Source organism: Danio rerio, chromosome 22, assembly GCF_049306965.1.
Source record: "Danio rerio strain Tuebingen ecotype United States chromosome 22, GRCz12tu, whole genome shotgun sequence".
NCBI classification, from domain to species: Eukaryota; Metazoa; Chordata; class Actinopteri; order Cypriniformes; family Danionidae; genus Danio; species Danio rerio.
This window is the reverse complement of record NC_133197.1, coordinates 11,447,501-11,461,334: the sequence shown is the minus strand read 5'-3', so window position 1 is coordinate 11,461,334 and position 13,834 is coordinate 11,447,501. Positions and strand designations below refer to the sequence as shown.

General features: G+C 33.6%; 1 protein-coding gene across 14 annotated transcripts in view; it reads left to right on the top strand.

Annotated features, from left to right (window-relative positions):
* ptpn4b (protein tyrosine phosphatase non-receptor type 4b) overlaps positions 1-13,834 on the top strand; it is a 66,805-nt gene that overhangs the window by 44,280 nt on the left and 8,691 nt on the right. For all 14 annotated transcript variants that reach the window (NM_001044313.2, XM_009296096.5, XM_005173946.6 and 11 more), the window contains 7 exons: positions 7,888-8,053; positions 9,274-9,354; positions 9,454-9,510; positions 10,608-10,764; positions 11,252-11,421; positions 12,954-13,044; positions 13,133-13,194. In NM_001044313.2, the coding sequence (NP_001037778.2) occupies positions 7,888-8,053; positions 9,274-9,354; positions 9,454-9,510; positions 10,608-10,764; positions 11,252-11,421; positions 12,954-13,044; positions 13,133-13,194 (784 nt within the window). The remainder of the gene's footprint in view (positions 1-7,887; positions 8,054-9,273; positions 9,355-9,453; positions 9,511-10,607; positions 10,765-11,251; positions 11,422-12,953; positions 13,045-13,132; positions 13,195-13,834) is intronic.

Sequence of the window (13,834 nt, the reverse complement as noted above, 5' to 3'; positions counted from 1 at the left end):
GCAAAATTGAAATAGGAAATAAAAACAATACAATATATTTAGTAGGGTGTATTTCTTTAGAAGAGTTCCCTAGAAATGTTTGTGTAATTGTTCTTATGTTTTTTGTCATTCTTTAAAAAAGCAAAATACATTTAACTACTGCTTTAAATTTAATGTGCAAGTTTATAGTATGTGTGGGATGAAACAGTGAATATTTGCATGAAATACTTGCATTAAAAAAGTATTTTTTTAACATCTTCTTGTACAGTGTGCAAATAAAGGTTTTAAAGCGAAAAACAAAAGACTTAATATAGGCCCAATCCCAATACTACCGCTTAGCCCTTCCCCTTACCCCTACCCCTCGTTTTGCGCATGCACGCCAAAGGGTAGGGGTGTCCCAATTATCATTAGCTTAAAGACGTAGGGCTAAGAGGAAGGGGTGAATAGCCCTTTGAATTTAGATTTTTCAGGACCACACTCGAAACCAAGGGGTAAGAAAATTTCGTACAATACACCAGCCGCAACGGCAGAATTGCTGAACCCCGAAGTAAGGAGATCCAAAACTAGTATTTTTTTGTCATTATTACAAATTTTTACGACAAACAAGCACATGTTTTAATATATTTATAACTGCATTCGTGTTTTACTAAAATAAAAACTTTTTAAATTTAAAAAAATATTTTTTTTTTTATTTTGCGATCTAAAATTCCTGTTAATAACTCCTGTACAGCAGTCCCACAACATTCTGACACTCGATGACACTCGAATACCCTGTCAATAATGTCTAGTGGCTGAGAATGACCTTTTTACAGTGTCTGCTGTAATGTTAATGTTGTTTTTGGTGTGTTTACATAGATGAATATGGCCACTGTGTAAATACACAGTACAGTTACAATCTTATTGCCACATTAGATCCTTAAGATAACATAATGTATGCCTTCAGTGATCTCCTGAAGATTAATACCAAAAAATAGCACAACTGGAATAACTACAGCAGTCGTAATCGTCTGATCTCATATAAAGCAAGAGATTGTGATGACGTGTGCAGGTGCTGTGGTGCTGTCTCAATTCTTACGGGTAAATTTTGAAGCCCTTTCCCTTAATCCTCGGTTGTAAGAGCGAAGGGGAAGGAGTAGGGGTACAAAAGTAGAATTGGGATTAGGTCACAGTGTAAGCATAACATTTGTACATTAATTTTCACTCTAAAGTTTTATTTAGACCAAAAATGTTGTTAATCGTTTGTAAAATAAGTTTAATGGTTGCCAGTGCTTTATTTGTAAATTGCAAGGTCCTGGAACAGATTGGGGTAACGGATCCAGCATGTTACCGGAAGAAGGAGAGGTGTCGCAGATGAAAGTTAAAAGGGTTGGGCAGTTGCGGAAGAAAGTGAAGAGTGGGGTGGGGCGGGGGTACATGTTAAGAGGGGGATCAGTAAAATTAGGTGCCGGATCAGATTTTAGAGGTTCCGGATCTGGATCCAGTTTGTTCTGGCTCAAATTAAGCCCTGAGGGTTGCATTAACAAACAACAAAAAATAAGATGTTTATCACAAACAATAATAAAATACAATATTTACATGAATTCTAAATGCTCTCTATAAAGTGTAAATGAATGTTGTACATTGGGACGCTTTTTGTTTGCGTTTATCGTAAACGTTTTACGAGACGTTTTTCCGTATTCAAACCCAAGCGATTTTGACCAAAGCAGAAGAGTATGCAAAATCACTCCTTGACGTTAGATGGCGCTACACAACTTTAAGCTTCTGACACCTGCTTATAACGCAGAAGAAGAGGAGGAGAGGAAAATCACATGCTTGTTGTTAAGTTACTGGTGACTCGAACAAGCATGGATGGTTCAAGCAGCAGCTCCAGCTCTAGCGATTAAGAAATGATTAGTGTTTACTAGAGCAATCAGCAGCTCCACGTTCATATCGCCTCTCGGCATTTTCTTCAATGTGCGCTCACAATGACAGTTTTGCGCTTGAGCGCCTCCAAGTGCTGTTTACTGTAACTTCAGCAGCTCCGTGGACGTTAACAAAAGTGCTAATCTGATTGGTGGAGAAAAAAACGAGCATGAGCTGTTTTTTTTTTTAAATGACGCTTTTGCGCCTGGTGTTTTGCACGTTGGTGTGCACAATCACATTGGCGCCCTTTATTTAGTCACGAGGCGTTAAACGTCGACTGAATTTCGAGCAAAAAACGTCTCTGTGTGCACAGGCCTCTAGACTTTTCTTTATACACAATAATGTTCTTTAAAGTGACCGCTTTTACTCACCTCAGTATTTTCTTTAACATTAATCATTATTTGATTGGTTATAGTGTTTTTTTGTCTGGTTATTTCAGGCTGTTGTGACCAATAAACCACATGTAAACTTCCTACATTGTACACGTTTATATTTGCAGACACAGACACACGTGTGTCCAGTAAATTCCACTCTGCTTGCTTTAGTAGTCCTACTCATCTATTAGAAAGTGTTTTGTCGGACAGATTTCTAGATTTTTATCTGCAAGCGCTGCATTTTCAGCACACAAGGGCTGGACTGACACGCTTTGAGTCATCAAAGTTTCCGCTGTGAAGTGTTGTTCTTATTTTTAGCACAATGCCGTCGACACACACTCTCGCTGACAGCCTGAGGTTTAATATCGTGTGACCACACACCTTTGAAATGACACAGTGCTGCTTAAATGCTGTTTTCACACACATTTCAGCCTGAAAAAGAAACGACAAGTGCTCAGGGGAAAGTTGCTTTGGGCTTTTGTGGTGGGCACAGTTCAGTGTTACGCTGGCATGATACCGATGAGCCCAACGCCATTTTTCCAGTGGAATGAACCGTGACCACGCATTTCCTTTCTCAGATTGTGCGTCGATCTCATTTCGCAATGTAAGAATTTCCGAATCTAGGCTGTCCAGTGCGCTTTTGATTCATCTTTTCTGTAGTTTTTGCTTTTGATGCGAGGTTGTTTTGTCTTTTTCTATGAACTGAGACGGGGGGAAAAGGGGAAAAGAAATATCTGCGTTTACAGTCAAATGAAAACAATGAAAGGTCTGTTGATGACTCTGTATGCAAATATATGTTGGGAAGGTAAAGATTAATCACAGTTTTTTACGTAAGGGTAGTGTTTTTTTGGAATTTGCATTCTGATCTCTCTGATTTCACCTTGAGTTTGCGTCTTGGAATTCTAAATATAATCGCAGTACTTGAGTTTACGTCTTGCAATTTTGAGTTTACGTCTAGCAGTTGTGGGTTTACGTCTGGCAGTTCTGGGTTTACGTTTCACAATTTTGAGGTTACATCTCACAATTTTGAGTTTACGTCTCGCAATTTTGAGTTCCCGTCTAGCAGTTGTGGGTTTACGTCTCACAGTTGTGGGTTTACGTCTGGCAGTTCTGGGTTTACGTTTCACAATTTTGAGGTTACATCTCACAATTTTGAGTTTACGTCTCGCAATTTTGAGTTCCCGTCTAGCAGTTGTGGGTTTACGTCTCACAGTTGTGAGTTTACGTCTGGCAGTTCTGGGTTTACGTTTCGCAATTTTGAGGTTACATCTCACAATTTTGAGTTTACGTCTCGCAATTTGACTTCACGCCTCATAATTTTGAGTTTACGTCTCACAATTTTGAATTTACGTCTCGCAATTTGACTTCATGTCTCATAATTTTGAGTTTACGTCTTGCAATTTTGAGTTTACATCTTGCAAGTTTGAGTTTACGTCTTGCAATTTTGAGTTCCCGTCTAGCAGTTGTGGGTTTACGTCTCACAGTTGTGAGTTTACGTCTGGCAGTTCTGGGTTTACGTTTCGCAATTTTGAGGTTACATCTCACAATTTTGAGTTTACGTCTCGCAATTTGACTTCACGCCTCATAATTTTGAGTTTACGTCTCACAATTTTGAATTTACGTCTCGCAATTTGACTTCATGTCTCATAATTTTGAGTTTACGTCTTGCAATTTTGAGTTTACATCTTGCAAGTTTGAGTTTACGTCTTGCAATTTTGAGTTCACGTCTAGCAGTTGTGGGTTTACGTCTCACATTTGTGGGTTTACATACGGCAGTTCTGGGTTTACGTCTGGCAGTTCTGGGTTTACGTTTCGCAATTTTGAGGTTACGTCTCGCAATTTTGAGTTTACATCTTACAATTTTGAGTTTACCTTACAGTACTGGGTTTACAACTCGTAATTTTGAGTTTACGTCTGAATTCTGGTTTTACATCTCGCAAATTTGAGTCTACGTCTCACAATTTTAAATTTACGTCTCGCAATTTTGAGTTTACTTCTCGCAGTTTTCAGCTTACCTCTCACAGTTCTTGGTTTACATCTCGCAGTTTCGAGTTTACGTCTGAGTTCTGGGTTTACATCTCGCGATTTTGAGTTTACGTTTTGCAATTTTGAGTTAACGTCTCCCAATTTTAAGTTTACGCCTCGCAATATTGAGTTTACGTCTCATAATTTTCAGTTTACGTCTCGCAGTTTTGAGTTTACATCTCACCGTTCTGGGTTTAAAACTCGTAATTTTGAGTTTACGTCTGAGTTGTGGGTTTACATCTCGCAATTTTGAGTTTACTTCTCGCAGTTTTCAGCTTACCTATCACAATTCTGGGTTTACATCTCGCAGTTTCGAGTTTACGTCTGAGTTCTGGGTTTACATCTCGCGATTTTGAGTTTACGTTTTGCAATTTTGAGTTTACGTCTCCCAATTTTAAGTTTACGTCTCGTAATATTGAGTTTACGTCTCATAATTTTGAGTTTACATCTCGCAGTTTTGAGTTTACATCTCACTGTTCTGGGTTTAAAACTCGTTATTTTGAGTTTACGTATCACAGTTCTGAGTTTACATCTCGCAATTTTGAGTTTGTCTCAGTTTTGGGTTTATGTCTCGCAATTTTGAGTTTGCGTCTCGCAATTCATCTAGCAATTCTGAGTTTATGTCTCGCAGTTTTGGATTTACGTCTCGCAGTTTTGAGTTTACGTCTCAGTTCTGGGTTTACATCTCGCAATTTTGAGTTTACATCTCACAATTTTGAGTTCACCTCTCACAGTTCTGGGTTTACGTCTTGCAATTTTGAGTTTACGTCTGAGTTCTGGGTTTATGTGTCACAATTTTTAGATTACGTCTTGCAATTTTGAGTTTATGTCTCGCAGTTTTGAATTTATGTATCACAGTTCTTGGTTTACATCTAGCAATTTTGAGTTTACGTTTAGCAAATTTTACATTTAAATCCTGTAATCTGGATTTTCATCTCACAATTCTGAGTTCAAATCTCGAATTCTAAATTAAGCTAAATCTCACTCTTCCGAGTTTGCAATTCTGTTTTTACTTTTTGCAATTCTAAATTTAAATTTGACGATTTTAAGTAGACATCTCGCAACTTCTAAATTCAAATCATGCAATTCAGAGTTTACATCTCATACAATTCTAAATGTACAAATCTAATTTTACATATTGAAATTCTGATTTGACATTAATGGAATTCTGAGATGATGTTTTAAATAGTTCAAAATGTACATTTTAATTTCTGTCTATACGTCACATTTTTTAATTTATATATCGAAATTAAGTTTACCTCTTAAATTTCTAGTTTCATCTTACAATAAAAATGTTATAATCAATACTGAGCTTACATGTCACTAACATTATTTACACTAACAATTGAAACGTTTTTTTTTTTCTAAGAAGCATGATCTTAACTCCCAGTTACTTAGTTTATAACTTGAAATTGTGACATACATATCCGAATTGCAATATGCGGCAGCCTCATTAATTTTCATCTGTTTAATGCAAACACTTCACTGTGCCTTGCTGCGCTTTCGACACATTCAACCCACAGTCAAACAACACAAAAGCCGAATCGGATATCTCCCCCTTCGGCATGACAGCCTAAACAATCCTGCTCTTCGTTTTAACGGCAAATTTTCTTCTTTTTTTTTTTTGGCCTGGTTTGTTCTTATTATGTAAATGTCCTGGAGGCCGCGGCGCTGAGCTCTGTCTGTAGACTGCAGAGCAGAGCGGCTTTCATGCTCCAAATCTGAGCATTCATAATGAGACTCTGTGTGTGTGTGTGCGTGGACAGTCATGGCTTCTCTCTGAGCAACAGTCCCGGGTCTTAATACTCTCCGCCTGCTATGCAAATACACTGAGCTTTGATGAATTGTTGGAAATCTGCGCTAAACAGCCAGCAGATATACAGCGGTGCTTATTTCTCGCTCGCATAACATAAATCATCATTTACGCCCAGGCTACATCGCTTTATGAAGAGTCTGAAAACCATCACAAAGGAATCAGATCATTGAGGAATCATGCTCGAATGGTTTACAGTTGAGTTTATACACGTTTACTGCCAAGGTTTGCATGGTTATGAAAAAAATATTGTTTTAATGTGTTGGTTTGGGAGAAAAAAAAACATGTGACTTTGTTTGTAAATCTAAGATAGAACATGCACTGAATCTGGAAAATATTGCCTATATTAAGTAGAGGAATAAACTACATTGGCCATAGTGTGTGTGTGTGTTTGTGTGAATGAGTGTGTATGGATGTTTCCCAGTTCTGGGTTGCAGCTGGAAGGGCATCCGCTGTGTAAAACATATGCTGGATAAGTTGTCGGTTTATTCCGCTGTGACGAACTTCTAGTTGGCTAGTTCATATGAATTCTTATGATCTCATTTGTACAATTTAGTACGATTTGCTTATTCCACCAATGAGGTTAGGTTTAGGGGCGGGATTGGGTGCCTTTTTTAAATCGTACATTTTCGTAAAATAGAGGTTTGTTTTGATTTGAATTATGTGTGTTCTGTGTATATTTATTGTGTATATATATTGTGTATATATAAATACACACGTATACGTATGCTTACATTTTTTATTTAAATTTAGACGTAAAATGTGTGTATATAATGCTAATTAAATGTTGTTTTCTGTGTATATATGTGTTTATCACACACACACACACACACACACACACACACACACACATATATATATATATATATATATATATATATATATATATATATATATATATATATATATACAAAAATTTTTATGTCTATGTCACACAGTTCTGGGTTTACATCTTGCAATTTTTAGTTTACATCTCGCAATTTTGTGTGTTCTGTGTATATTTATTGTGTGTGGTGTGTGTGTGTATGTATAGATTTTTTTTGTGGGGTTAGTCTTCTATAATTAAAAATTTGTTTATTTGCTTGTTTGTTTGCATGTTGGGTCCTGCATAGTTAAAATGTACTTATTTCCTTTTTTTATATATATATATATAAAAAAAAAAAAAAAAAATATATATATATATATATATATATATATATATATATATATATATATATATATATATATATAGTTATGTACTATATACATGTGTCTATTTATATAAGGTTGAAACCTCTATAAATCAAGTTTATTTTAATTCTTACGTTAAAAATAATATATAAAAATGTGAATGCAAATGAAAACAAATATTTTAGCTTATCTGTTTAAATAATGTGTCATATTTTTTTGTACATCTAGAATACAATAGATGGCGCTAATACCTAACACAACAACTTTTCTCACCATTTGTATGGCTGTTTCAGGACTCTTCAGGACTTTGTTTCAGGGCTTTTTTTTTTTTAATCAATTGTTAATGAGGTTTTTTTTCGGTCTGTGTATAAAAATATTCATATAGTGTTATAATGTGAAAAATATAGTGTTATGATGTGTATAAAAAGCAGTAATACTAGGCCTATTTCAGGTGATGCACTTCAAAACTAGTATCTAATTCAGTATGTTAATTGCCATTTATTTGCAGTTATGAGAATCGTTAACAGTTCCGAAATGAAAATTGTTGTAATTTTCAAAAATGTTAGCTACAGTAAAGCAGCATTTGATGTATTCCTGTTTTTTTTTTTTTTTTTTTTTTTTCAGGTCTCCTGATGTGACGACAGATGAACAGCCGCCGGCTTTGCCTCCCAAACAGTTCCGAAAAGATCCTCTAAACCACAACGGCAGATCTCAGTCTCAGCATGAGCTGGATGATCACGATCACCTCAGTGAATTATACAACGTCCCTGCAGCGTCGGGGAAGAGTATGGTGAGCACACACACACAGAGCAAAAAAAAAAAGGTGTTAAGTTCATGATGTCCTTTATCTCACAATTCTGACGTTTTTTGTTTTTTTTCATTCTCTCATTTGCATCATAAAACTTCTATTCATAAAAGTTATTTCTCCAAACATTTTATTTTATTTCTCAGAATTATGACATTATTTCTCACAATCTGTCTCCATTTTTTACCATTTTATGTTTATTGCTACCAATTCTGATTTTATATCTTCCAAATCCAGATTTACTTCTTCTAATTCAGATTTTCTTTTTTCTTTTCTCGTCATTTTGATTGTTTTTCTCCTATTTTCTAAGTTTATTTCTCTATACATGAATTTTTGCCAATTCCAACTTTTTATCTTTTTTTGTTTAATACTCTTAATTCTGACTTCTCTATTTCTACCAGTTTTGAGTTTGTCTCTCAATTCACGTTTTCATCCAATTCCATATTTATTTCTATAAATTCCAGCTTTACTTCTTTAAATTATATATTTTTGTCCCAAACCTAACTTTATTTGCTACATGTTTTAGTAATTACTCTTAATTCTCACTGTATATCTCCAAATTTTTACCTTATTTTTCTCAATTCAGTTTTTAATAACAATTCTGCCTTTATTTCTGCAATGTAGACTAAGATTGTACCCAATTTTAGGCTCATTTCTCCCAATTCCAACTTTATTTTACCAAATTAGAACTTTGTTTATCCCGATTTTGAGTTTGTTTCTCTCAATTCAGATTTTTATTTCACTTCCAACTTATTTAAAAAAAAATTCTTTTTTTTTGTCCCAATTCTAACTTAATTTATCCAAATGTTGATTTATTTCTTGATTTATTTTTGGATTTTACTTAATCTAATTCTGACTTTTTCCCTATAAATTATGAATGATGTTTTTTATAGGCTTTCTTTTTTAAACGTTCTCACAATTTTGATACATTTGTTTTCTTACAATTGCCTTTTTTTTTGACAACTGGATTTGTATGGATTTTCTCATCTCAAAGTTCACCTCTACATCCTATAAACCTGCCATTTTGAAAAATAGCCAAAAAAGTGAATTTCAGAATAAACTGAATTTTAAGTATTTAAATCAAAATAGAAAATTTATCGCCAGATAAAAGTCACTGTTTCTATTTTTATTTCCTATTTTGTGACAGAAGAGTCTTCTATAGTTTATCTCCAGTTTGTTTACCTCATGTTTTGTGTTTACTACAGAATGGAGCCGTTCCTCATGACAATCTTGTTCTGATTAAAATGAGGCCGGATGAAAACGGGCGATTTGGATTTAACGTTAAGGTGCGTTATTTGATTATTCTGCTTTCCAACTTTCCATTTACTATATTAAACTTGATTTTAAAGTGAACATGTAACGTGTAATATCTTTTCCTTCCACAGGGCGGCGTTGATCAGAGGATGCCCATCATCGTGTCTCGTGTGGCTCCAGGAACACCTGTACGTTTATGATGATGATGATGATGATGATGATGATGATGTGTTATTAAATCAGCTGATATGTCTAATTTAAGTCATGAAATCCTACAGAAAACCTCATTCTTGTTCTAAACATTTATGAGTTTCTTTCTCCTGTTGAATGATTAATGATCTGATGGTTACCGGTTTCCAACATTCTTCAAAATAGCTTATTTTATGTTTAATGAAAATAAAACAACTTATAAAGGTGTGAAAACACTTGAAGGGGTAGTAAACTTTCATTTTGAGTGAACTAGTCTTTTTTTTTCTTCTTTTTGAAAGGTTTTTGGCCTTTTGGGTTTTCCGTAAAATGTTTTGGGTGAAGAAAATGCTCATTTAGTGCACATCATAAATTTGTGTTTGTAGATTTTACTAATGATACACATTTTAAAGACAATTTTTTGTTTACCTTGCTTAAATACACCAAACTGCAGCACAGTTTTATTTATATCTGTATTCTTAAGGTTTTTTTTTTTAGAATAGGATATATTTACAGATGTAAACATCATAAATTTGTGTGTGTATATATATATATATATATATATATATATATATATATATATATATATATTTTTTTTTTTTTTTTTTTTTTTTTTATTATTATTATTATAATTTTTTTTTTCCCCCATGGCTGATTTTGAATGAATAAAACAAATGCTCAAAATCCTCTCTGTAATAACTTTGACTCTAATATGTCAAAAATGTTACAAAATTTTAAACCATCAAATGTTCAGACTTTTGTACTATAAGATTTGTAAAACATTCTGTGATATTAGTGCATATTTAAAGGAATAGTTCATCCAAAACTGCAAATTACCTCATAATTTACTCACCTCAAGCCATGTTCAGTGTATACATCTTTCAGACAAACGCTGTCGTACAGGTTTTAAATTTTATTTTCTTCCATGCTGTATAATGGTATTGGATAGTGGCCTTTATTTTGAAGCTTCAGTTGAGGTAAAGAATTTGTCATGTCTTAAGTATATGTTTCTGTGTGTGTGTGTGTGTGTGTGTGTGTGTGTGTGTGTGTGTGTGTGTGTGTGTGTGTGTGTGTGTGTGTGTGTTTGTGTTTTCGTCAGGCTGATATGTGTGTGCCGCGGCTCAATGAAGGCGATCAGGTGGTGCTCATCAACGGCCGGGACATTTCAGACCACACGCACGACGACGTGGTTATGATAATCAAGGCCAGCTGCGAGGACCAATCAGGAGAGCTGATCCTACTCGTCAGACCCAATGGTACGATCTGCCGGTAGAAGCGCAACTTCCATTCAAATAAATAACTGAAACAAATCATTTTTAATAAAAAGGTTGTGCTGGAAATAATGTGCGTAGTGAATACCAAAAGGTACTGTTGGCCTTCTTTTTATCCATTCTGAAATAATGTTGCGATTTTAATGAAAAAATAAACATTCTATACTATAGTGAAGTGTATTATACTGTAGATATTATAGTTTTTAACTTTTTTAGATTTATTCATAATCACCTGTAAGTAATTTAATTGTAATTAGTTGCATTTAACCAGTGGATGGCTGAACTGTGAGATTAGCGTTGCGTCTTTGTACCCTGTTTCAGTGTAAAACACTTCACCGCTTGTTTACATTTTAACAAATGCCCTCATAATTGCCACAAAGCATTATGGGACAAAAAAAACAATGATTTAGAAAGGCATTGATATGAGTGTGATATGAGTGTGAGTGTGAGAACAAAGTGTTGTTCTGTTCAGCCATCTATGATGTGGACGAGGAGCAGGAGAAGCTGGATCTGGAGCCGGATTTCCAGTATATTCCCGAGGCGTGTGGTCTGGAGAGTCACTCAGAGGCCGACAGTCTCCGATCCTCCATTCAGCTGCTCCGAGACGGACTTGCGAGCGGCACCGTACCCGCACAGTTTGACGTAAGATTGAGGGATTTTATTCTTATTGTATAATTATGTTTTAAATACTGTCATTATATTATTAATATATTGTATTTTATTATATGTTGACAGGAATATTAGTATTATTTTTACTATTCATTATATATATATATATAATTGAAGTCAGAATTATTCGCCCCCCTGTTTATTTTTTTCCCCATTTTCTGTTCAACAGAAAGCTGATTTTTTTTCAACACATTTCTAATCATAATAGTTATAATAACTCATTTCTAATAACTGATTTATTTTATCTTTGCCATGATGACAGTAAATAATATTTGACTAGATATTTTTCAAGACACTTCTATACAGCCTAAAGTGACGTTTAAAGGCTTGACTAGGTTAATCAGGTTAACTAGGCAGGTTAGGGTAATTAGTTAAGTTATTGTATAATGATGGCTTGTTCTGTAGACCAGGGGTGGCCAACCCTGTTCCTAGAGAGCCACCTTCCTGCAGATTTCAGTTGCAACCCATATCAAACACACCTGCCTGTAATTATCACGTGGTGTTCAGGTTCTAATTAATTGGTTCAGGTGTGTTTGATATGGGTAGCAACTGAAATCTGCAGAAAGGTGGCTCTAGGAACAGGGTTGGCCACCCCTGCTGTAGACTATCAGAAAAAAATATAGCTTATGATAATAATTGATAATAAATAGTGTTTAAAAATTAATTACTGCTTTTATTCTTGCTGAAATAAAACAAATAAGACGTTCTCCAAAAGAAAAAACAATTATCAGACACACTGTGAAAATATCCTTGCCCTGTTACACATAATTTGGGAAATATAAAAAAAAGAAAAAAAATCAAAGGGGCGTAATAATTCTGACTTCAACTATATATATTTTATATATATATATATATATATATATATATATATATATATATATATATATATATATATATATATATATATATAAACAATTAACAAAATATACACCAATACACAATAAAACAATTAATGACAAAAAATAAACCATTAATGACAAAAAATAAACCATTAATGACAGAATAAACAATGGCACATAGTAAACCGTTAATGACACAATAATAACAACACAATTAACCATTACAGACACAAAATAAACTATTAATAATACAATAAACAACGATTAACACACAATAAACAATAACAACATAACTGCTGACACACAACAGACATTCAATAGTACAAGAAACAATTAATAACATACAAATGACCCACAGTCAACATTTAATGACACACAATTAACGCCACAAAATAAACAACAACATACAATAAAACAATAAACCAATAATGATAGAATAAACAATGGCACACAATAACCCGTTAATGACACAATAATAACTACACAATTAACAACACAAACTGTTAATAATACAGTAAACGACTATTAACACACAATAAACAGTAAATAACAAACAAATGACACACAATAATCCATACATGACACACGATAAACAAATAATGAGGCAATCTGCAATTCATAACATGCTATAAACAATTCATGTTTGTTTTTTTTTTTCTCCTTCAGCAATTGTACAGGAAGCGTCCCGGGATGTCCATGTCTTGTGCCAGATTGCCACAAAATGTCTCCAAAAACCGCTATCGGGACATTTCTCCATGTAAGTGCGCACAGATTGAGATTTTTGACTGGACTTCATAATGTTTTCATAATTATCTTAATATTGCTAATGTTATTTTGTGATGCAGATGACAGCACTCGAGTCGTACTGAAGGGGACGGAGGATTATATCAATGCAAACTTCATCAATGTGAGCGGTTGACCCTGGTTATTTTTGATTTTCCAGCTGTTTAATATGTTTGTGTGAGGATTTTGTTTTCCTATGATGTGTTACATATTTATTTAGATACACAGTTTGACAAAATTAGATCAAAATTGACTAGTTTAATCAAATTTAGATAAACAATAATTTTATTTATTTATTTATTTATTTATTTATTATATAAGGGTTTTAGTAGTATTATTATTTATTATATTTTATCACGTTTATGATATTTCATATTTTATATATGAATATAAGTTAAATATAAGATTTAAATAGACATTTTATTTTATTATTATATTTTAAGGGAAATGTTGAATAAAATTTGTCTTCTGAAGGAATTTTTAGAAGATTTATAACTAATTAAATTGAAAGATCTTATGACTTTTAATCAGTGTTGTCGTTGTTGTTGTTTTTTTGTACAATGCATGATTATAACGAAACAGTTATGATTGTAAATTACATATTGAATATAGACAATGCTGCTGATATTACAAACAAATAAATAAATAAATGAATAAATAAATAAAAGTATAAAGTATTATTATTATTATTATTCAACATTTTATATTATATGTGGTTATTTGTTTTATGTTTAGATTATACTGCTTTCACGGTTTGATGAAAT